Source organism: Oncorhynchus kisutch, linkage group LG15, assembly GCF_002021735.2.
Source record: "Oncorhynchus kisutch isolate 150728-3 linkage group LG15, Okis_V2, whole genome shotgun sequence".
NCBI lineage: Eukaryota > Metazoa > Chordata > Actinopteri > Salmoniformes > Salmonidae > Oncorhynchus > Oncorhynchus kisutch.
The window spans coordinates 54,471,305-54,496,506 of record NC_034188.2 but is presented as its reverse complement, the minus strand read 5'-3'; the positions used below and the strand labels follow the sequence as shown (position 1 = coordinate 54,496,506).

The window sequence follows — 25,202 nt, the reverse complement described above, 5'->3', positions numbered from 1 at the left end:
GACACCTCTAGCACTGAGATGCAGTGCCCCAGACTGCTGCACCACTCAGGAGCACAAAAAAAGAGTGCAAAGAAGGAAGCCAGTACATAATACAATTATTCCAAAAGATGCATTTGTTTGCAATAAGGCACTAAAGTAAAACGGCAAAAAATACAGCAAAGAAATGTACTTTATGTCCTGAATACAAAGCTTTATGTTTGGGGCAAATCCAACACAACAACACATCACTGAGTTCCACTCTTCATATTTTGAAGCATGATGGTGGCTTCATCATGTTATGGGTATACTTATCATCGGCAAGGACTAGGGAGTTTTTTTTAGGATAAAAAGAAACAGAATAGAGCTAAGCACAGGCAAAATCCTATAGGAAAACCTGGTTCAGTCTGCTTTCCAACAGACCCTTTCAGAAGGAGAAGGCCAAATGTACACTGGAGTTGCTTACCAAAACAACATGGAATGTTCCTGAGTAGCCTAGTTACAGTTTTGACTTAAATAATCTTGAAAATATATGGCATGACTTGAAAATGGCTGTCTAGCCATGATCAACAACCACCTTAATAGAGTTTGAAGAATGTTTAAAAGAATAATGTGCAAATATTGTACAATCCAGATGTGCAAAACTCATAGAGATTTACCCTGAAAGACTCACAGCTGTAATCACTGCCAAATTTGAGTTTAATATGCAGTATATTGACTCATGGGTGTGAATACTTATGTGAATGTAATATTTCTGTATTTCATTTTCAATAAAATTCCTAAAATGTCTAAAAACATGTTTTCACTTTGTCATTAGAGGGTATTGCACATAGATGGGTGAGAAAAAAAAGTATATCATCCATTTTGAATTTAGGATCTAACACAACAAAATCTGGAAAAGTCAAGGTGTGTGAATACTTTCTGAAGGCACTGTATTGGGCAAGCGGTATAGCCTAGTGGTCCCAAATATGTTTGTGTTGTTTTGCCAATACCTGGCAAGACAGTACAACCAGAGCTGGGACCACCAGGCTATACAATAGGGCAGGAAATTAGAACTCCAGGAAGTTGGTGACAATAGCAGCATTATAGATCAGGTCTGAGATGTATCCGATGGAGGTCTGGGGGCCCACCTGAGGATGATGACCCTCTCCTTGAGTCACATCCCAGTACATCTGCTGCGGATGGGAGGGGACAACCTGGTCCACTGAGGTTTGATGACCATATCTTGCCTGTGAGACAGCTAGAGTCTGTGGCTTAAAGTTCCTATACCCTGAGGTGCCCACGCAGGGCTGGTTGAACCCATCCCGGTATGGCCGTGAGGAGTGTGCTTGGCTTCCAACGGGTGCCGTGGTAGTAGCAAGAGATCCCAGGTGAGAGTCTTCCTCCCACTGTAGGGATTCTGCCAGGTTTGGGGAGACGGGTGTAAGCTGATGAGACACAGGGTTGCTGTAGAGACGGATCCAGTCGGAGTAGAACTGCTGAACATCATCACACTGAATCTGGTCTGGTCGGAACATTTCCCCCATTGTGGTTGGGGTGAAGGAGGGACCAGGGGAGGGGACTATTGGGCGAGGTAGACATTTTTCACCTCCTCTTCCAAAAGTTGTATTGGTAGATTTGGTGAGTCTTCCACTCTTGATACTTCTTGCCCGTCTGTTTTGGAACCACACCTGTGAACAATGAGTGGAGTCAGATAAATATGTTGTTGTAGCCTCAATGCATAGATGTATACGGAAAGTGTAAATATCTAACCTTAGTTAGTATCACTACACGAACCTGTATCTTGCTTTCAGGTAGATGTGTTTGTGCGGCCAAGCGTTCACGGAGAGTGATGTCTGGGTACGGCGTCAGAGCGAAAGCTTGTTCCAACTCAGACAATTGTGCGCGACTGAATATGGTTCTTTTGCGCTTCCGTTGACCCTCTGTAAACGCGCTTCTCTCAGGTTCGGGTGATGAAAGTCCATTGTCATTCCTCAAGTCTAAAAAACAACAAAAACAACATTTTTGAGAATTGAAAATCGAAGTAATAAAATTGGGCCAATCATATGGTTCGTAGATTATTATTTAAATAGCCTAAAATACCGGTGTAGCGTTTGAAAATTATTAAAGGCAATTGAGGAATTACTAAACGAAGTGTACCATATATTTTCTTCTTTTTTCATCTGCATTTCTGTTTATATCAATAGATATCTTTCTATATATAATAACCTTATGGTTTAATTGTTTCTTTGTGCGCTATTTATGTCCGGCAAAATCTAGACAGAATATTGATAATTAAATTAATATATGCTAGTCATAATAAAATAATCCTAAAGGAAACTATAAAAGACAATAGACAAATATAACTTTCACTAGCCTACCTTTACATTGATCTTGGTCTCCAAAAAGTGCAGTAAAATCCATATATTTATTGTCAGTCAGTCTGTGTGCAGTGAATTCTTGATTGATGAAGAGAGACATAATTCCATGTACCTCTACAGCTTGGTCTGGTGATGCGTAAATGATGCGCTCAGCGCTGGGCAGCGGTGCCCTCTTAAAGCGGGAACTCCCCTTTCAATCCCATGCCGCCCACGGTCCGCACCAAATTAATCTAGGCACGTTCAGGTGTTATAGGCCTATAGTGGTGCCCAGTGCCCACCTCTATAATCCTGAATTGCAGATGGTGAGCGGCAAGAAACAGATGAAAGCGGCAATGGTGTATAACCCCGCTGTTTCCGCTGTCGCTATTGTCTGACACTCCCTGGGTCAGACTGTCAGATCTCGTCCCGGGGCAATCGACTGCAAAGAGGATCCCCGTGGAGATTGGAGCGCAGGGCAGGCAGACCTTGTTGGACATGCAGAGTCAATCTACATAGGCCTACTGTATCCGACCACGTTCGCTGCGAGAGTGATATTTGTTATTCAGCAATCATTTGCTGTCCTGTCATTTGGCATATGCCTACTAAAAATTAAGTGCCAAATTGTGCTTTATCTATTTTTTTTATTTTTTACACTGTCTTCCCAAATTGATTTGTTGAGTTGGGCCTATAAAAAGGTACTTGCTTACTCTCTCTCTCTATTCATTACAATATTTTGCTGTTTTTTTTTCGGGGCGATTAGGATGAACGAAAAGTAAACTCTAGCCTAACTATTATCTTATGCAGGAAAAAGCCTGACAACTTCAAAAGCTGGTTTCACACTTTCTCTTCCTGTGTATTGAAATCAATTAGCCTAGTGGTCGATTTACATTCCCTTGAACACCCGTTCAATTTCTGAGTGAAGCTCTAAATACGCCAACGTACACAGATCCCCAAATTTACATTTCTGAAAGAAGCTGGAAGGGTTTCGAGGAATACACATTGTACAAGAACCAACTCTTTATCTTCTCTTTTTTTAATGAGCCAATTAGTAATGATTTATATTGGCCTGCCCTACCCCTTTCCTTTTTTTGTGAAGAGATCATGCTAAATAATCATAATATTTTTGTCCTCAAATGTGTGCATTTATTGCTAAAGTAATCCTGAAGACCATTAAATATATATTAAATTAGTGATATCAAAAATAAAAAATGCAATCAAGTTAATTGCAGGATTTTTTCGATTTAACCCTAATATTTGTCGATTAATCACGGTTAATCACAAATTCAGAATTTGCTCAAATGGAGCTGAAATGTAAGATTGTTTTAAATACAAGAAGTATTACAACCCACTGGGCAAAACCTGGTTGAATCAACATTGTTTCCAAGTAATTTCAACCCCCCAAATCTGTGATGATGTTGTGGAAAACTGATTGGATTTGCAAAAAGTCATCAATGTAAGGGAATTTCACATTTTTTTCACCCAACTTTGAACCTAAATCCAATGACATGGTGAAATGTTTTGTTGAGTTCACGTTGAATTCACGTTAGTTGACAACTCAACCAAATATAAATCAAAACTACATGTTGATCTGACTTCTGTGCCCAGTGTGAAGGGCTTGATTTAGTCCAAAGCAGTGGTAGATTTAGGTATAGGCAACATGCGCAGCCGCCCAGGGCGGCACCGGGCTCCCGCACCAAAACATTTGGAATGGTGACATTTGCGCGATCGGTTTTCTATCGCTCATTTACACGTCACGTCAATGATATCATGTCACCGTGTGTAACTGTGGGTCAATTAACCTTGTCAGACATATTGTTGCCTTTTTTCTGGTTTGTGCGAAATCGTTCAGAATAATATAAAAAGAGTCTGCACACCACCAAGGTGAATTGGTTTAGTCTTGACTTGGTGTTGACAGCGTTGAGGGATGGGTAATGTATCGATGCTCGAGTGCCAAATCAACACACATCTGTTTCTATTTGTCTTTGTGACTTCGTTTTATATTTATGAGTCTTTTTTTTAAATATATTTTTATTTGTGTTTTTTCTTACCTCGTTTTTATATTCATGAGTCTTATTTTATATATATCTATTTGTGTTGTTCCAAATGTCTGAATAAAAATGTGTTGTTTTTTGGCTGTTTTTTTGACGGGGGGGGGTTAGTTTATTTTCAATGCTTTCAGACGATTAATCACATTTAAAAAAAATAGTGGACTAAAATTACGAAAAGTTAACTGGAGTCAATGAATTAACTGACAGGCCTACTATAAAATAATGACATAAAAAAACTTGGGAGTGTGTGGAACAAGTGACAATTTATTTAGGATTTATTTTTGTCTTTTTTTTTGTTGTCTATGAAAATCAAATAAAATCACAACCATAGTGCAGTTCATTTTTGCAGTTCTAGCTCTTTAAATAGCAAACCATTCAACTTTATAGTGAGTGTACTTGGGTTCCTCTGTTCAGCTGATGAAAAAGCTAACTTTGGAATAGCTTTTAGTTTGTGCTGCAATGCAAGGGCTTTTGTGGACACATGCGGGTCTGAGAAACCACAGTGGGACAATAAAGTAAATGAAGCCCGAACAAATACATATCTAGAAGGAACCAAATGATGATTAGCATCCTATTTAGACTGATTTGTGTCAATCCTCAGGATCCGCAGTCCTTTGTCCAGTCTTATAGGCCTACTGTTCAAGACCTCTTGCAGCTTCTTCAATGGGACTACTTTTTCTCCACAGCAAAGAGTTGATTCTTCCATTCTCTCAAACAGCAACTGTGCCAATATAAGCCTTAAAAATGGTCGGTCACCAAAAAAAGGGAGAAAGATCCTTCCCCTCTCTCTGAAATGTAACACAGACTTTCAGGGAATAAAAACCCAGCCACTCATACACAAATAGGAATAATATAGCCGTTTCTATTTGCGAATAGCTGTGAGCACTCAACATAGCAGAGTGAAACATCTCTCAAACTGAAGAAATACTTGTAATACTTTGTCCATTCCAGCAGGGGGAAGTGTAGTCTCTCAGTGTGCATTGCTGCTGTCCCTGAAAGCAAGAGAGTGATGATGGTGGTGGGGCGGTGATGTAGTCGAGTAGCTGCCAGGTCATCGTTCAGCACTCAAACTTGCGCAGGTGGTTGTACATGGACTGGACATAGGTAAAGACACACATGGGGTCAGGCTTCCGCCCCATCACCATCATATCGTCCACCTCGATGAGCCGGTCACAGCCCGCCTTCTCCCTGGATTAGACAGAGAGCACAGTACAAGTCAGGAGGAGTCTAGGCCTATCTATGTCATTCCTTAGTTAAGGGGGCTGATAGGTCATTAGCCTGATCCCAGATCTGTTTGAACTGTTTTCCCAACTCATATCTATGGTCAATAGATGTTGTTGGCAAGACAGCACAAACAGACCCAGGACCAGACTAATAGATCACATGGAACAATGTGGACTAATTAAGAAATAAGTCCCCGAGGGGGTGTGGTATACGTCCAATATACCACGGCTAAAGGTTGTTCTAAACACGACGCAATGCGGAGTGCCTGGACACAGCCCTTAGCCGTGGTATATTGGCCATATACCACAAACCCCTGAGGTGCCTTATTACTATTATAAACTCTTTACCAAAGTAATTAGAGCAGTAAAAATAAGTGTTTTGTCATACCCGTGGTACACAGTCTGATATACCAAGGCTGCCAGCCAATCAGCATTCAGGGCTCGAACCACCCAGTTTATAATTTGTGGCATAGTACAGAAGCTCATGTGTTAGAACTATCTCGGTATGTGGTTGGATGCACACACGGTTTTGATCTTTATTTTGTCTGTGCTCTGGATGTATCCATGTGTCAGGAGGACTTTGGGAGGCTGTGTTGCAGCAGTGGTGTTCTTAGTAGTGAGGTCAGGCTGGAGGAATGTGAGAGGAGAGGATGGAAGCAGACCAGAGGGAAAGGAAGAGGCGGTTACTGCGGGGACCCGGGGAGAGGAGAGGGTATTCTCTGGCAGCGGCTGCCTCGCTGGCGTAACGTGTGGGCTACAGACACTCTTTACCAAGATGCAACAGGAACATTGTAAGATCATCTCAGTGGTACAACGTTTTATGTATCAACGCCATTTATGCCATTTCTATTTGTATGGTGGCCAGGGACACTGTGACTCTATGTATTTACGCAGGTAACTTGAGGAGAGCGACATTGGAAGTGCAAACGAATAGGCGGATACTACTCTAGTCTACAAAATGAATAGATGACAGGAGTGCATGGAGAAGTTAAGCCATTTCTGAGCGCATACTGCTGAGAAACACTATACAGGATGTATGGATAACGCTTGTTACAATGTAAAAGTCACTTACTCCGCTGTTCCGAAGGCCAGCTCAAAGTTGTGTTTGCGGTCGGCAGGCGTCAGCACGTTGTAGTCAAACTCAGTGGGGAAGAAGGAATGGACCAGGGCACAGAAGGCCATGCCGTCACTCCAACTGGATGAGAAGTTCTGGATGTCTATGTTCTGGGGACGGAGAGACAGAGCTAGGAGTCTGTGGTTGCGTGTGTGTGCGTGCGTGCACGTGTGTGTCTGGACTGTAAATGTCTCTGAGTGTGCGTGGTGTATTTGCACATGTGTTTAGCGGGGGGGGGGGGGGGGGGGGGGGATACAAAGACACTGTGAAAGAGACTAAGAATAAACCAGACATACGAAAAAGACCTATAAAAATGATTGGCTACCTATTCTAACTTTATGAAATGACCTCTCCCAGGTTTTTCTGTCGGTCCCACTGTCATAACGGGGGAAACAGAAGAGGTCTGCTGAATAGTTCTCTATCCTCAATTCCTCTCCCTGCGTTCCTTTCTCTCCAATTGGACATGCTTTCAGAACTGTGTCATTTCACCTTTTTTTTGGTGTCCTTAGACTAGCCTATAAAAGCCTCAGCGTGTCAGTGGGAAAATCCAGCTTGTCATGTTTGTCGAGCGCCAGGCGAGTCTCTAGTTTGAGTGTGAGGAGGAGCAGCCTGCGGGAAGCGGCCGGTGCTGCTTGCTGGGCCGGCCTTGGCCCGTGACAGCTCTCTGTTTAACCAGAGCCACATGGACAGACTGGCACAGCTGCTGCTGCAGAGTGAAGCCAACAGCCCTAGCACTGAGCCGTAACTCAAACACTCACGCATGCACGGACAAGGATATGCATGCTCACACACAGACACATATACGCATGCACAGACAAGGATATGCATGCTCACACACAGACACATATACGCATGCACGGGCGCACGCGCGCGCACACACACACATACACGCGCACAAATGCACACACAAACATTCAATATAATACAATAATAAGCTAAATTCAGTATGCAGCATAACCATGGCAAGGTGCATCTCATTAGCACATTAACGCTCCGCTACATGCTAATGGTTTAAGCCATGGAGAAACTAGGGGAGTCATTTCACTACCCTGTTCAGGAACTAGCAAAAAATGACACAGACTGCTCCTGTGTAGTGGGTCCATTTCAGGTGAACAGATGACAGTTCCATATTCATTATCTTTGTTCCTGGCTGCTATAGAGCTGTATTCATAACGGGTGGACCTGATCCTAGATCAGCCTCTAGTCTGAGGTGGTTTGTGAATACGGCCCAGGTCTTTGTTCCGGTGTGTAGCCGTGTTCTGTCACCACAGTCTCACCTGGTATCCTATGGTTTTGGAGCGACACCACTCCAGAAGAATCTGCTTGATGCTGCTGGCACTGGACACACCAAAGCTCTGAGAACGCTTCAGCTTGGGCTTGGAGTCCATGGGCTTGGGCCTACTGAGAGGAACGGGGACAGGGGTCAACACGATGAGCCAGCAAACATGACAGAAGTCGTGTCCCCATTCGCTCTTGTCTCTCCCCAAGTGTACACAAGCACACTCCCTTTGGTTAGGCGGTGGTTTTCCACCATTGTTAAATCCACTATGAGAGAGTGTGCAAGTGTAGAGAATTGTAATGCAACCCGAAATATGAGTTTTATTTGTATTTAATAGTTATTATGGATCCCCATTAGTTCCTGCCTTGGCAGCAGCTACTCTGCCTGGGGTCCAGGAAAATAAAGGCAGTTTATGCAATTTTCAAAACATTCCAATACATTCACAGATTTCACAACACACTGTGTGCCCTCGGGCCCCTACTCCACTACCACATATCTACGGTGCAAAATCCATGTGTATAGTGCCTATGTTTGTGTTGCTTCACAGTCCCCGCTGTTCCATAATGTGTATTTTTATCTGTTTTTTCAATCTAATTTGACCACTTGCGTCAGTTACTTGATGTGGAATGGAGTTCCATTTAGTCATGGCTCTATGTAGTACTGTGCGAGTTAAGAATTACCCAGAAGAAAGGAGGGATAATATAAGGGAAAAGGAGAGGACCTATCAGTTTAGGGACGGATGGCATGGAAAGAGAAATGATGGTGGGAGGAGAGAGGGTGGTACCTGCTGGCTTCAGAATCCAGCCTTTCAAAGATGGACCGGCGGGCCTGAGCTCCAAGGTTGCGCGGCAACGTCTGTGACCTCACCAGCTCCCGCCTCCGCTCCACTCCCCTTCCAAAAGGCAGGTCCCCGCCCGCATCTTCCACCCTGCGGGTCGGAGAACGGAGGAGTGTCACATCAACTTGGGCCACAATGAGGCCATTCGAAATGGCAAGTGGGTTCTGGCATGTGGGTTAAAGCATGGACTATCTCACTTCTCTAGGACTGAGTAAAGAATAGTTCACTCACCCGTCTGTGTTGTGTTGGATGAGGCCAGAGTAAGTCACTGACTTCGGGGGAGCGGACAAGGACTTTTCTGCAAATTACAAATCAAAGAACAGAGGTGGGAAACGGTGGGAATAAAGTTCTAGAAACAAGCCTGACTTGATAGATCCCTCTTACCTGACAGGCGAGGAGAGCCCAGACCTCGGCTGAGACTGGGGGTCCATGTCTTCATAGACGACACTGAACAACAAAAGGACAAAGAGTGCAACAAATCAAAGGATATTATGGCTTACGGAGCAGAAGAACCATAGAAAGATATGAAAGTCGAGAGTTCAAATATTTGGTCAGGACAGCTTTTAGCTGATGTCTGGTCCCTCTTACCTGGTTGAATTGGGGATTCTTGGATGGCTTGAGGCTGGTTGTTGGCAGTATGCTCTGATACAGGTGAGGGCTTAGAGCGTATGGGACTGGCGGGAGATTCGCACTTCATAACTGAGGGGTCAGCCGTTTTGGTTGTGGCGGTGATGGGTAGGTGTGGCATCCGCATGGCAACAGGGGCCGTGCTTTCATGAGGGACGTTGTTATTGGCTGGCGAGCTCGTTCCATGTGACACTGTCGAGTGTACTGATTGGACAAGCATTGAGAAAATAAATCCCCTCATACAGTACATGGACGGTGTGTATGGTTGTATTTCTACTGCAGCTGAGATGGTAGAGAATAGAACAGGCATTACCTGGGGTAGTAGAGTGTCCATTCTCCAGTCCAGGGGATACAAGGTCTGGATCCACCTCTATCGGCTCCTCACGTTCAATACTCTACAGGGGACAGAGAGAGAACCTCATGAACACCCCACCCCACAGTGCACAGGTCTCACAATATCTTCAACAACAGTATTTTGAAGACAGGCCCTTTAAACATATGCATATCTCTCGGATGACATAATATGCATGTTATCTGAGACATCATCAGATCAAGTCATTTCAGAGTGCAGACATGTTTCAACTTCCCATTAATGGCATCCATTTTCTCCGTTTTTATCTCATTGACCGTGTTACTACCACGCCACATCTATGACTTTCATTAGTAAGTGACTGGGGCTCAGTACACTGTGTGCCAGACTAACCAGCCAATCCACAGAGGAGCCTTTCAGGAAGACAACCAGGAAGTGACCGAGGGCTGTGTGATTTGTCTGTGGAGGATGTGTCACGTTTCTGTCTTGTTCCTTCTTGCTCTTTCTCTCTCTCACACATACTCACACATACTCACACATACTCACACATACTCACACATGCAATACAAGTTATTATATACAGTTATTATCAAAGAAATTGTACATTCCTCCCAGTGAAAATAAAGTCCGTAATTGAGCTGTAGGGGAGAGAGGAGCCAGGTGACCTCAGCAGAGAGGAATGCTGCTGCTGCGTTGTGTGTGCGTGCGTGTGTGTGTGTTACAGCATTAGGAGGGCCGATGGGAGCAGAGAGCTGGGAACAGCTGGCTGTCCCACTGGGAGAAGGTGAAAGGGGGAGACAAATTTCCCCCGCTCAACCATGGAAGCCCCTGAGCCCCGATCAACCCTGATGCTCTTGCTGAAACTCAAAGCTCCTCCTGTCTTGGTGTGTCCCAGCCATGGAAACTTTCTGTACTAAGTCACAGTACTTCTCCTCCTGTCTGAATGGGCCACCAGACACGTGTGTGAGACTGTGGTGCTCTGGGCCTGAAGATAAAAGTAGGTAAATCTTTTCGGGTATAAACGATCGAACGTAGAGTGTACCACCGGCTATGTTGAATCTGATCTCAGATCTCAGAAATAGTTCTGCAGCTAAACTGTATTGAGAACGGAAGGAAGGCACCTTTCAAATCATCTCTATTGTGTTTGTGCATTTCAGACAATGTTAAAACAGTGTAGAGCTCAACCCAGTGTGTGCAGTCAGATCTGCTGTCATGAGCTGCCCAGATACAATGCTATATTAAAGAGGAAGACCCGGAATCAAGGCAAACCCCACAGTGCAACACCAACACTCGCACCCATGCACGCACACGCACAGGCAGGAGCACACAAAAGCCCCTTTCTCCACTTTCCTGGAACAACAAATCCCCCAACCCTGAGAGTGCGTCATCGAATTATCAGTGGAGAACTATAAAATATTAGGAGGAAATCGTGAAATTAAATTGAAAATGTGGAAAAGCCCTCAGTCTGCTACACAGACTCATGAGAGAGAGGGGAGGGGGGAGGGGGGTCAGTCTTAGCCTGCAGGGCTGAATGAAAGATGAAACCCCCTGTCCTGTGTGTTTAGTTTCTACATTTGTGTTGTCTTAGAAGCAGTGTTGCTGGGCACACACCAATGTAGCCATTCTAGGAGCCTCTACTCTCTCTTCTCCCTAGTGAGGCACACCTGACCTGAGAGAGGATCTCTACCTTAGAATCTCCCCATTCAGCCCTACTCAGCAGGACTGTAACCCCACCTTTAAACACTACAATATATCTGCATCTCTCTCTCTCTCTCTCTCTCTCTCTCTCTCTCTCTCTCTCTCTCTCTCTCTCTCTCTCCCTCTTTCTCTCTCTCTCTCCCTCCCTGACGTGCTTCAGCACAGTACAGACACAAAGCATCAGGGCCAACACAGCATTCAAAGGAATGAAACTAATATAGCCTGTGGTGGTAGAGTGGGGTAGAGTGGGACAGTGGGTTCTTCCAGGCACATGGCTATTTCATATGGGTTTAACTATCACAGCTGTCCCATGTGACCTTGGCCAAAAATGCCATGGGTGGGAACTTTTCCTACCTGGCAACGTGCCATAGAAATGTTGATGTGCAAACACAAGATAATCTAAGAGGATTGTTATATCGCGAGTCTTGCAGTTTCAATGAAGTTTCAATGAAGGGGTGCAGCGTGTTACAAGGCTGACATGCCATGTCCCCTAACTTTGTGACATTTCAATAAAGAGCGTTAGCTAGGTGAAGTCCAGTCGGGACAGAGTTGGAGATGAGGCGGTTGATTTTGAGACGATTAGATGAGAGGATATTCAAGCCTGTTTCCCGGGATGACATTTGACATTCTTGGAACATTGAGTGGTTGTGGAATGGAACGTGAAAACAATGGAGGCATGCTGTGAGAGAACACTGGGCCTGGGGAGTTGAGTGGGGGTATGACAGTATGTTGGGCACAGAAACAGAGATAGACAGCTCTTATGGACAACAACACCACCCTCTGCCATACAACGAGCCTCACTAGTACAACTTTTCCCCATTTTCCATTGATCACATACGAATCCCTTGTTCTTTTAACACTTCACAACATCGCTGTCTCAGTCACCATTTCCACACAAAAAAACACACAAGCACAATAGAAGGAAATATCTTATGGATAAACAATGCTATTGTAGTCTACGGTAAACAGCATGCAAACACATGCTTTCAATGTACCGTCACGATGATTTAATAAGACAATTAGAGGGATAGAAATATATTGTGACTAAAAGGTACAGTACTCATTCAGGCACAATACATGATCACATATTTAACTAACTCCGCAACCCCTTCTGAAGTCAAGTGAAAAACACGCACGCACGCCCGCCCGCACGCACGCACACACACACACACACACACACACACACACACACACACACACACACACACACACACACACACACACACACACACACACACACACACACACACACACACACACACACACACACACACAGACACAGAGTTATAAAGGGGTATTTGCTCTGTAATTTGCACACAGGAACAGGGAAATCCTCACGGAGGGAGAGACACATAAAAAAAAAACACCTGTTCCTCAAAAGACCCACAAAGTCTGCAATTTAGCAGGGAGACCCAGGCCGGCGCCTTGGTCCTACAGAAATGGAGGGGGCCCTTTGAACACTTTCTTTACATCACCTGACTACAGGGGGCCCCTGCCTTATCTGATGGGGGTGTGTGGGAGCTAGGCTGTTTGGCCGAGCACGCACACACACGTGCGCAAGCACTCACACACAGGCCCTTGTATTAAATTCACTAGGCACGCATACCCTTTCTCCTATACTCCCCTTCTACACCTGCTTCAGGATCACTTCTCTGTTACTGGGTTTTTCCAGGGTTTCAGTCACAAGGCAGGGACCATAAAATGCTGTCAAAGGTTAAGAATAGATATACTAAAATGTCACTGACATACAGATAAGACAACCTTATGTTCCCGGCTGGATGTCACGGAAGACCATGTACCACTGAGAATATGTGACCACATTCTGCATTATTTACATTTGCAGTGAGAGAGTGGGATGATGACTTGAGCAGCCTTCTGTGACACACTGTCTGTCCTGTCCTGTCTGTCCCCCTCTCCGTCTCTCCTGTCCTGTCTGTCCCCCTCTCCGTCTCTCCTGTCCGGTCTGTCCCCCTCTCCGTCTCTCCTGTCCTGTCTGTCCCCCTCTCCGTCTCTCCTGTCCGGTCTGTCCCCCTCTCCGTCTCTCCTGTCCTGTCTGTCCCCCTCTCCGTCTCTCCTGTCCTGTCTGTCCCCCTCTCTGTCTCTCCTGTCCGGTCTGTCCCCCTCTCCGTCTCTCCTGTCCTGTCTGTCCCCCTCTCCGTCTCTCCTGTCCGGTCTGTCCCCCTCTCCGTCTCTCCTGTCCGGTCTGTCCCCCTCTCCGTCTCTCCTGTCCTGTCTGTCCCCCTCTCCGTCTCTCCTGTCCTGTCTGTCCCCCTCTCCGTCTCTCCTGTCTGGTCTGTCCCCCTCTCCGTCTCTCCTGTCCGGTCTGTCCCCCTCTCCGTCTCTCCTGTCCTGTCTGTCCCCCTCTCCGTCTCTCCTGTCCTGTCTGTCCCCCTCTCCGTATCTCCTGTCCGGTCTGTCCCCCTCTCCGTCTCTCCTGTCCGGTCTGTCCCCCTCTCCGTCTCTCCTGTCCTGTCTGTCCCCCTCTCCGTCTCTCCTGTCCTGTCTGTCCCCCTCTCCGTCTCTCCTGTCCGGTCTGTCCCCCTCTCCGTCTCTCCTGTCCTGTCTGTCCCCCTCTCCCCCTTTCCTGTCCGGTCTGTCCCCCTCTCCGTCTCTCCTGTCCTGTCTGTCCCCCTCTCCGTCTCTCCTGTCCTGTCTGTCCCCCTCTCCGTCTCTCCTGTCCTGTCTGTCCCCCTCTCCGTCTCTCCTGTCCGGTCTGTCCCCCTCTCCGTCTCTCCTGTCCGGTATGTCCCCCTCTCCGTCTCTCCTGTCCTGTCTGTCCCCCTCTCCGTCTCTCCTGCTGGCTATGGAACGGTCAGGGGGTCAGAAATAAAGTTTAAACTTCTCTGGGGTAGGGGGACAGGGAGGGAGGGTGTGAGGGAAGGGAGATGGGACCGTCTCCCGACTCCCCAGGACAGCACAGCAGTTGGCACCTAAGAACTCTGACATCTCCAAGATCTGAGAGGTTTAGTAGTCTGCTCTCGGGTTACAAGGCACCAGCTGTGGAAGACATGGGTATACCAGCCTCCCAACACCAAAACAAATCAATAAAACCTGGTGATATGATACGGCTGTCTGATGATTCAATCAGTTAAGTTAGAGGTGATAGGACACATGCTCCGATCTGACGCTTACCCTCTCTAGTCCATACAGTATGGCTGCATGAAAAGCGTGGAGTCAAACCACCGCACAAGTCTAATACAACCCCCTAATTCGTACTATACATTTGCTGTTCTTGTCTGTCTTTTTGGAAATTGCAAATGTAGAGGGCCCAGGGCCCTCTAGAACGATGAACGTAGAGGGCGGTGAGGTCGTCCACTAAACAGTGAATTATTAACCTGTAACCACGGCGATGGAAATACAGGGCATTGTATGGAAGTAATTAGGAGAGCCAGGGGCAGCCTTGGAGGGGAGCGGCCAGCCAGCCAAGCCCGGCTTGCATGCCTCTCTCAATCCCCCTTCACCCCTGACCCTGGCCTCTCTCTCTTTCACTCTCCTGTTCAATCTCTCTCTCGCTCAAGCTCTCTCTCGCTCAAGCTCTCTCTCATTCAAGCTCTCTCTGGCTCAATCTCTCTCTCGCTCAATCTCTCTCGCTCTCTCTCTCCCTCCCTGGGTCTGTCTCTCAGGCTGAGCTCCACTGTATTAATAGCCATGCTGAGAGGTTTGTGCCAGGAATCTGGATCCCTGGGCTGGATGGCTGGATGGCCTGGCCCAGGCAGGGGACACACAGACAGGCAGAGAATAAAAGACCCTGCTCCATTGTGGGAAAGCTATGAATTTGGGAGGGGAGCCTCTGTGGCTGTGCTGGAAATGTGAAGCGTATTTATCATGGGGATAAACACAGACGCACACACACACACACACACACACACACACACACACACACACACACACACACACACACACACACACACACACACACACAAGTGCTCTTGAAAGACTTGTGATGGGAACTTCCAACTCTGGCACATAAAGTAGAAAGCATACACCGGTCTAATTAAGTTCCCAAGACATTGTCTGAGAATGTGACCATTTTAATAGGGAAAAGAAGCTGAGTTGGAGCTGTTTGATGTTGCTGAGTCGCTCCCATCATGTTTCTCGCCTTTAAAGGGCCCGAGTGGAGAGATCTGGTGTTGGGGGCAAGAAGGGGTCAATGATGCCATGCCGGGCAAGATCACATCTCTGAATCTCTGAGAAACAGATGATTACCCAATGTTGGCCACAGTGGAGGCTGGTGAGGGGAGGATGGCTCATAATAACGGCTGGAACGGAGTAAATGGAATGGCATCAAACACCTGGAAAACATGTTTGATGTATTTGATACCATTCCACTCATTCCACTCCAGCTATTACCACGAGCTCATCCTCCCCAATTAAGTTGCCACCAACCTCCTGTGGTGGGCCAAAGATCCGCATCAGGAGAGGAGTGTGAGATGTGAGGTCAAGATGCATTCCTCTGGGCACCATGGAAGAGAATAGCTTGTCTGGTGGGATAGATGAGGATGGAGGACAGAGAAGCAGGTGGAGCTGATCTGACTCCTGAGGTGTGTGTTGGACCATCCACTAGAGTGATGAAAACAACGGAGAGCTGTGTGTGTGTGTGTGCGCGCGCGTGTGTGTGGGGAGAGGGAGGGGTTGTGTGTACGTGCGGGTATGCATGCTTGCACAACTTACGCGTGTGTGTGCCACAGGATGTTGGTGGCACCTTAATTGGGGAGGATGGGCTCGTGGTAATGGCTGGAGCGAAATAGGTGGAATGGTCTCAAATACGTCAAACACGTGGTTTCCATTTTGTTTGATGCCATTCCAGTCGCTCCGTTCCGGCTGTTATTATGAGCCGTCCTCCCCTCAGCAGCCTCCATTGCTGTGTGCATACAGTGGCAAGAAAAAGTATGTGAACCCTTTAGAATTACCTGGATTTCTGCATAAATTGGTCATAAAATTAAGTCACAACTATAGACAAACACAGTCTGCTAAAACTAATAACACACAAACAATTATACGTTTTCATGTCTTTATTGAACAGGGTGGGGTGCAGGGTGGGAAAAGTATGTGAACCCTTGGATTTAATAACTGGTTGACCCTCCTTTGGCAGCATTAACCTCAACCAAATGTCTGTAGTTGCGGATCAGACCTGCGCAACGGTCAGGAGGAATTTTGGACCATTCCTCTTTACAAAACTGTTCAGCAATATTCTTGGGATGTCTGGTGTGAACCGCTCTCTTGAGGTCATGCTACAGCATTTCAATCGGGTTGAGGTCAGGACTCTGACTGGGCCACTCCAGAAGGCGTTTTTTCTTCTGTTGAAGCCATTCTGTTGTTGATTTACTTCTGTGTTTTGGGTCGTTGTCCTGTTGCATCACTCAACTTCTGTTGAGCTTCAATTGCCGGACAGTTTGCCTGACACGGAACCCGAACCGGCTACGTGCGTGTGCCATCGTGCATCAATTTAACGCAATCATGACACGCAGGTTAAAATATCAAAACAAACTCTGAACCAATTGCATTAATTTGGGGACAGGTTGAAAAACATTGAACATTTATGGCAATTTAGCTTGCACTTGCTAGCTAATTTGTCCTATTTAGCTAGCTTGCTGTTGCTAGCTAATTTGTCCTGGGGCGGCAGGGTAGCCTAGTGGTTAGAGCGTTGGACTAGTAACCGGAAGGTTGCAAGTTCAAATCCCCGAGCTGACAAGGTACAAATCTGTCGTTCTGCCCCTGAACAGGCAGTTAACCCACTGTTCCCAGGCTGTCATTGAAAATAAGAATTTGTTCTTAACTGACTTGCCTGGTTAAATAAAGGTAAAATTAAAAAATTAAAAAAAATAAAAACAACGATGACTGGCAACACAGTTTGTCTTTCAATCACCCACGAGGGTATAACCAATGAGGAGATGGCACGTGGGTACCTGCTTCTATAAACCATTGAGGAGATGGGAGAGGCAGGACTTGCAGTGCGATCTGCGGCACAAATAGAACTGACTTCTATTTTAAGCCTTGGCAATGCAGACGCTCGTTGACACGCACGAGCGTTGGTGGTGCAATAATTGAATAACATAGATTTCAACATTTATTTTGCAACGCTCGCGCACGCGATGCTCGCGGTGTAGTCAGCCTGTTACATTCTCCAGCAAAATGTCTTGATAAACTTGGGAATTAATTTTTCCGTTGATGATAGCAAGCTGTCCAGGCCCTGAGGCAGCAATGCAGCCCCAAACCATGATGCTCCCTCCACCCTACTTTACAGTGGGATGAGGTTTTGATGTTGGTGGCTGTGCCTTTTCTTCTCCACACATAGTGTTGTGTGTAGTTTAGTTTCATCTCTCCACAGAATATTTTGCCAGTAGCGCTGTGGAACATCCAGATGCTCTTTTGCGAACTTCAGACATGCAGCAATGTTTTTTTTTGGACAGCAGTGGCTTCTTCCGTGGTGTCCTCCCATGAACACCATTCTTGTTTAGTGTTTTACGTATCATAGACTCGTCAACAGAGACTCGTCAACTTTCTCAATTTCTACACAATTTGTCTTTCTACACAATTTGGACTGATGAACATCAAGGCTTTTAGAGATACTTTTATAACCCTTTACAGCTTTATGCAACTCAACAATTCTTAATCTTGGGTCTTCTGAGATCTCTTTTATTCGAGGCATGGTTCACATCAGACTAGGCTGAATAGCAAACAAAAATGTTGTGAGTGTTTTTTATAGGGCAGGGCAGCTCTAACCAACATCTCCAATCTCATCTCAATGATTATACTCCAGGTTAGCTGACTCCTGACTCCAATTAGCTTTTGGAGAAGTCATTAGCCAGTGGTTCACATACTTTTCCTAACCTACACTGTGAATGTTTAAATGATGTATTCAATATAGACAAGAAAAATACAACAATTTGTGTGTCATTAGTTTAAGCAGACTGTGTTTGTCTGTTGTTGTGACTTAGATGAAAATCAGATCTCATTTTACAACCAATTTATCCAGGAATCCAGATCATTCCAAACGGTTCATATACTTTGTCTTGCCACTGTACGTGCACACCGCGGGCCAATGATCACAAATAGTAATCTGGCTTGGAGCAGAATGAGTACTTTCCCCCCACTCATACAGTCTATCCATCAGACTATACTAGACCGTGACGAACACGCACCCACGGCACTGCAACGTAAGCCGAGCAGTCTGTTAGTAAATTGCCTATTTGAGCAGCAGTGCAGAAGACAGAGGTTAATGTTAACAGTGCGAGTCGGGGTCCTGTGTGTGTGTGTGTGAGGGATTTCACGTGTGGCAGTGACAGGGAGGATTGGTTGTCAGCTGTCAGCTGATTTTAGGGGTATTGATAATAGGATTTTAGTCCTCTCTGCTTGTACTCTATATCAGTATGTGTTTGAATGTGTGAGGTGTGTGTCTGTGTTTGCTCACGGTGACAGTGTGAGCGTGCTCTGACGGAGTTTCCACTGATAACACCTCACACACACACACACATCTTATCCCCCCACCCCTCCCCTCCTGTCGGTTCACATGGCCTGGAGATGCCTCAGTCTGAGAGAAGACACACACACACAGCCCACATGACACAACCCAGCCCAGGGCAGTGACAGGGAAGGGACCTAAGGATTCACACTGTGGTCCTGTGTTATGTAGTTGTGTTACACTAACTGTCAAAGATAACATTGTGACCTGGGTGGAATCTATCCAGTTCGTCTTATAACAGGGCACAGCCGCTCTCTCTTCAACTTGAGTACACTGAGGAACGCAGCGAATGTGAGGTTTGAGGCGTGCAGGTGTGGTCTGTCTGAGAAAGCATGCCTGTGTGTGAATTCTACCGCATGCTACAAGGGAACAGATGTGAAGAGGAGGTCTGTGAGAGGAGGGAATGGGGGAGTGGAAGAGGGGGCCCTGACTCACTCCTGAAGCCCAGAGAAGGCGTGTGGAGTCTGGGGATGGCTGGGTCTTGTGTGACCCTCTCCTCTAATCCCCTCCTCAGTCAATGTACTTCAAATGAGGTAGAATGTCGACACAATAGTCCTTTGAGACCGCAGCTATGTTGGAGTAATTGGCAACAGGCAGCATTGTGTGACTCCTCGGCAGAGACCGGACAGACTGACTGACGTAGGTGGCCGTGGAAGATGAGAAGGAGGACGGAGGAGGAGGAAGAGGAGAAGGAAAGGAGGGGGAGGAATAGGGAAAAGTAGGGTGGAGGAGGTTGGAGGAAGAGGAGGAGGGGGAGGGGGAGGAGAAGAAGGGAGGAGGAGGTGTAGGATGGGGGAGGAGGAGGATTCCTGTCTAGGGAGTTTTTCCTAGCCACCGTGCTTCTACACCTGCATTGCTTGCTGTTTGGGGTTTTAGGCTGGGTTTCTATACAGCACTTTGAGATAGCTGATGTAAGAAGGGCTATATAAATACATTTGATTTGAGTATAAAAAAGCCCAGTGAAACCCACTGCCTGTCCTCCTCAGACTCTGGGAGAGCTGGTGTGTGCTAGAAGGGACTGAGGGGAACTTGTGATGAACTGTGCTCAGCCAAGACTCAATAAAAACAGGGCCCAGTTAGGACCAGAGGGCTCTATAGGGGCTCTGCACATGAGAGAGAGAGAGAGGTGGGGGGTTAAAGAGAAAAAAAGAGATAGAGAGAGAGAGAGAGAGAGAGAGAGAGAGAGAGAGAGAGAAAGAGAGAGAGAGAAAGAGAGAGAGAGAGAGAAAGAGAGAGAAAGAGAGAGAAAGAGAGAGAGACTCATATCTGCATCAGAGTGTCAGGTGTCCAAGGCACAGTCGAGCACAGGTGGAGACGTACTGTAAGCAACCCTATATGAAAGTGCAGACCCAGGGCAGGCCCGCACACATCCCAATTGGCTGTGCTCTTTCAGTACGGTGACGCTTAACTCCAGGGCTGCAAAACCATCTTCAGATATGCCTGGAGGTCCCCAGCACAATCAGCTACCTCCCTCAGACCTGCTGAAACAGCCCCATCTGACTTTATGAGGTCAGCATACAGTCTCTGTACAGTCTCTCTCTATCTCTCGTTTGCTGTGTCTCGACTTGACAGTTCATGTAGATTATGTATTCTGGTCATGGAGTTCTGGTCATGGAGTTCTGGTCATGAAGTTCTGGTCATGGAGTTCTGGTCATGAAGTTCTGGTAATTGAGTTCTGGTCATGGAGTTCTGGCAATGAAGTTCTGGTCATTGAATTCTGGTCATGGAGTTCTGGTCATGGAATTCTGAACACGTCTAGGCCTACATTTAAATGTGTCTATATCCGGATTCCCTTTTCCCGCACTATATTTAAATGCAGTATGCATTCTGCAAACGGTGGAACAGGCTAAATCTGATAACACAACGACAACAACTTGATGGCGGTAGCCAACTACAGAAGCTAACTAGCCAGCTAACCTCTGAAACTAACCAGCAAGCTATCTAGCAAAGCTAGAGCGTTTGCTAACATGTTAGCATAACTCTTGCCAAGCAATTTTTTCCCCTTCTAAATAAGCTAGCTAGCTAGCATTTATGAGGTCAGCGAACTCGTTCCTCACACGCTAGGAATGTATTTCATCCTACGTTTAGTGAAAAACGTTGCCTTGCACTCCCAAAACACACTTTTTCTGGAGACTTGTGGTCAGAGAGCTGATGACGTCGCCCACTGTATGCGCTTTCGGTAGCCTGATTGCATCCACAAACAATCAGTCCCTGACCACCTCCTGATTGAACACAATCTGGCCACAAAGCGAACTTTGTACGTCTACACTTGTCTTTTCAATGCGATCTTCGTACTCTGATAGCAGAAGTCCGATGTAAGTGTCAAGTGTAGACATGGCCATTGAGGCTGAAAGGTGTAGATGTGGCAGTAGGGGAAATCTGAATAGGATAGCGTTTCCCTGTTGAGTTCCGGATTAGATTCGATTTACACACACACACACCATTGAATAGATTTGAGTTGGATCAATAGATGAGGAACTCACATTAGTTTTCTACAGTATTATGATCCAATCTCTGTCTGGTTGTTCGGAAATTTGGAGAATGTGGAGAAAAAAGTTTTGGCCACGAAAAGGGGATCTCCAGCAATGTATTATGAGAAACAAAGGACTTCTGTTTCCTACTAACCGACATATTTACATCAGACAAGAATCCTCAGATGCTTTACAACATACTTTGTTAAGATGAGGCATATGACATCACTCATTTACATACATGTTTTTGGGTTTGTGTGTGTGTGCACCTGCGTATGTGTGTGTGTGCGTTCGTTGAGTCTATGGCTGTGTGTGAGCAGTCACAGTTAACAGTCAACATCCATGCCAGACTATCAAGGGTCAGTTTGCTACAGAAAGCAGCTGTGAGTTTACAACCAAATACACAGCAAAGGAGCTCAGAGCTGAGAGGAAAGACTGAGAATCAAATAAAGTGAAAATAGGAATTATAGACCTTATGAAAGATGAAAGTAACCGTTGTAGTTTCCAAAGCAGCGTAGCCATAGGGCCTTGTGTTGGGATACAGTCAAGAGAAACCTCTGGTCTTTTCAAACAGACAGTACTGTGGTTTACAATACACCAAGAACTGAGATGATAACTTTCCCAGACATATCACTGAGTTCCCACCCAAACCTCATCAACAAGTGTCAAACTGTACTGGACCTTAGAACTGACCAACTATGCCAGCATTAGCTTCTCATCAGCTGTACCAAAGTACACGTGTTTGTCTTTCAGTCCCTCGCTTGTTAGTCAAATGTCCCAATGACAGTCCGAAACAATGTACTGTGTTTATATTTGTTACTGGTAAAACTGAAGAACATGATTGAATCCATTCTAAAATGTTGCGCAAGCTGTGGTGCCACTCAACAAAGAGTATAGTGGGAGAAGATTCATGAGCAACAAGTTGTCAGAAACAAGACAGCAGCAGTGGTGTAAAAGTGCTTAAGTAAAAATAGTTGAATGTACTACTTAAGTCGTTTTTGGGGGGTATCTGTATTTTACAGGCATTTTTTACAACTTTTACATTTACTTCACTTACATTCCTGAAGAAAATAATGTACTTTCTACTCCTTACATTTTCCCCAAAAGTACTCGTTACATTTTGAATACTTAGCAGGTCAGCAAAATTGTCTAATTCACACAGATATCAAGAGAATATCCCTGGTCGTGCCTACTGCCTCTGATCTGGTGGACTCACTAAACACACATGCTTCGTTTGTAAATTATGTCTGAGTGTTGGAGCCCCTGGCTATCCGTAAATGTAAAAAATAAGACAACACTTGGTTCGCTCAATATAAGGCATTTTCAATTATTTATACTTTTACTTAAGTGTAGTCAAAACCAAATACTTTTAGACAAGTAGGATTTGACTGGGTGAATTTCATTTACTTACTTGAGTAAGTTTCTATTAAGGTATCTTCACTTTTACTCAAGTATGACAATTGAGTACTTTTTCCAGCACTGGATAGCAGTATATGAGTGCAAAATAGCCATTCACCGCAGAGAGAGAAAAAGGGAGAGAGAGAGAAAGAAAGAGAGACTCTTCCCATGATCTATCACACTCAGGAAAGAGTGGTCCAATGCCAGGAGAACAGCTTCTTTCTCAGACTGCAGAGGCTGGACGGACATTAAAATAAGCAATTACTTCTCCCAAAAATGTTCAGCGATAGGAAATGATCCTGATTGCTTTCATCTGGTATCTACTCTGCTCACGTGTCTAAATATTAAGCTGAATATGACCCGAGTTTCCCCACCGCTGTGAAAGCTCTGACATCATCCCTGTGACATGTTCGAGAAAGTCTGTTCAACCCCCATATCATGATTTAGTTCAGACACACTCTGGATGAATCATTGCACAATCTTGACAGTCTCTCAGATCCACATACAGTCACCACCACAGAATCAAATACAACACTTTCCTTTATCCCTGACCAAGATGGGTGCCATTCTCACCCCCTTCTAGAGTTTTGGAGGTTCATGACATAGTCTACTGCTCTAATGTATCTATGTTCACCATGACCCCAACCCAGTCTCCCCACTGTATAAGGCTACTCACGTTAGTCTTGCTGGACACAGCGAAGGTAGCTCGGCTGGAGAAGCGGGCGGCAGTGGGGCTGGAGGCTGAGCCCGAGGCTGACCCGGTCAGGGCTCCCATGCTGGGGCCACCAGCAGGGCTGGTAGGGGAGGTGGAGGGGGACCGGGGGCTCGCCCTCTCCTGGCTGCTGCTGTGTGTCTGGGCCTGGATGGATGCTAGCTGGTGCTGGTGGTGGTTGTTGTTGTTGTTAGTCATCAGGGCGCCTCTGTCGCACACTGTCCCAGTGAGGAGCTCTACCTGTCGGGTAAGGGCCTCCAACTGGCTCCGGAGCTGCCTGTTCTCCTGCTGCAGCTGCGCCACAGCCCGGCCTAGGGGGCCCTCGCTGGGGTGGGCCGTCGCCTCCTCCAGACGACGCTCCACACCCTGCTTGAAGGCGCTCATGTCCACGTGGATCTCACACACGGCATCTCTCAGTGTGGCCTCGTAGCGGGCGAGCGCAGCGCACACCGTCTCGCCCTCCGGAGAGGAGCCCTCTCCCTCGGCTGTCAGAGGACCTGCATCCATCTCTGCTCCACTGCCTCCAGTCCCTGTGTTCCTCACTGGGTCTTCTCTGCTCTCACTGGGTCTTCTCTGCTCTCACTGGGTCTTCTCTGCTCTCACTGGGTCTTCTCTGCTCTCTCTGGGGCTGCTCCTTCCACACTACTCCTCCTGTCTGAGTGTCTCAGACACATCCACTTTGAATGGAGATTTGGGAGAAGTCAGTCTTGTCAGCTGCAGCCGAACCTTTCAGATCCCATCTGTCCCAGGAAATCCCTCAGGGTGTCCTCTATCCTGCAGAGTGAAAGCTCACTTTTACAAGCCTGCTCCGAATGACAGTACTGAGGTCTATCGAAAAGCAAACATGACAGACTCTAAAATAAGTGAAGTGAATCAGTAGATAAGTAAAATGACAATCTTTGTTGAAGCCAGGCATGTGACAAGGCTGTTGTGAATTAAACCAGTGAGGTAATTGTAACTTAGTTTCAGCGAGTGTACAGTGTGTCTGTGTGTGTGTGTGTGTGTGTGTGTGTGTGTGTGTGTGTGTGTGTGTGTGTGTGTGTGTGTCAGAGAGAGAGACAGAAAGAGAGAGACAGAGAGAGATAGTAGGAACCCATACCTAAGTTCACCTCTGGAGCTCCGGTATAGTATTCCCCCTCAGCGCTGGACAGCTATGAGTGTCTGCTCTGCCCGGCACACTGCTTTAAAACACTCCTCTCTCTCACACACTCACTCAGGTTAATCTCCTTCTTCTCTACTGGTCAGGGGGAGGGAGCAGGGATACAGAGGAGGGAGGGAGGGAGGGAGGGAGGGAGGGAGGGAGGGAGGGAGGGAGGGAGGGAGGGAGGGAGGGAGGGCTAGATTTCCTCATTAGTTCAATTAAATTAAATTTAAGGGCTTTCTTGGCATGGGAAACACATGTTTACATTGCCAAAGCAAGTGAAATAGATAATAAACAAAAGTGAAATAAACAATAAATAATTCACAGGAAACATTAAACTCACAAAAAAGTTCCTAAAGAATAAAGACATTTCAAATGTCATATTATGTACAAATAGTTAAAGTACAAAAGGGAGAATAAATAAACATAAATATGGGTTGTATGTTTGTTCTTCACTGGTTTCCCTTCTCTTGTGACAACAGGTCACAAATCTTGCTGCTGTGATGGCACACTGTAGTATTTCACTCAATAGATACGGAAGTTTATCAAAATTGGGTTTGTTTTCA

The 25,202-nt window shown here is 46.1% G+C and overlaps 2 protein-coding genes across 2 annotated transcripts; both read right to left on the bottom strand.

The window, feature by feature from the left end:
- Positions 1-1,025: 1,025 nt before the first annotated feature.
- sebox (SEBOX homeobox) lies at positions 1,026-5,418 on the bottom strand. The gene is made up of 3 exons (XM_020501921.1): positions 5,301-5,418; positions 1,753-1,955; positions 1,026-1,646 (listed from the first exon to the last, which is right to left on the bottom strand). The coding sequence occupies exons 1-3, from the start codon at positions 5,416-5,418 to the stop codon at positions 1,026-1,028; spliced, it is 942 nt and encodes a 313-aa protein (XP_020357510.1).
- LOC109905500 (smoothelin-like protein 2) lies at positions 4,605-24,698 on the bottom strand. The gene is made up of 10 exons (XM_020502898.2): positions 24,595-24,698; positions 23,460-24,269; positions 9,758-9,839; positions 9,406-9,648; positions 9,202-9,264; positions 9,049-9,115; positions 8,764-8,907; positions 7,978-8,101; positions 6,659-6,810; positions 4,605-5,551 (listed from the first exon to the last, which is right to left on the bottom strand). Exons 2-10 carry the CDS (start codon positions 24,000-24,002, stop codon positions 5,422-5,424), a joined length of 1,548 nt encoding a protein of 515 aa, XP_020358487.1. The 5' UTR covers positions 24,003-24,269; positions 24,595-24,698; the 3' UTR covers positions 4,605-5,421.
- Between the last annotated feature and the right edge of the window lie 504 nt (positions 24,699-25,202).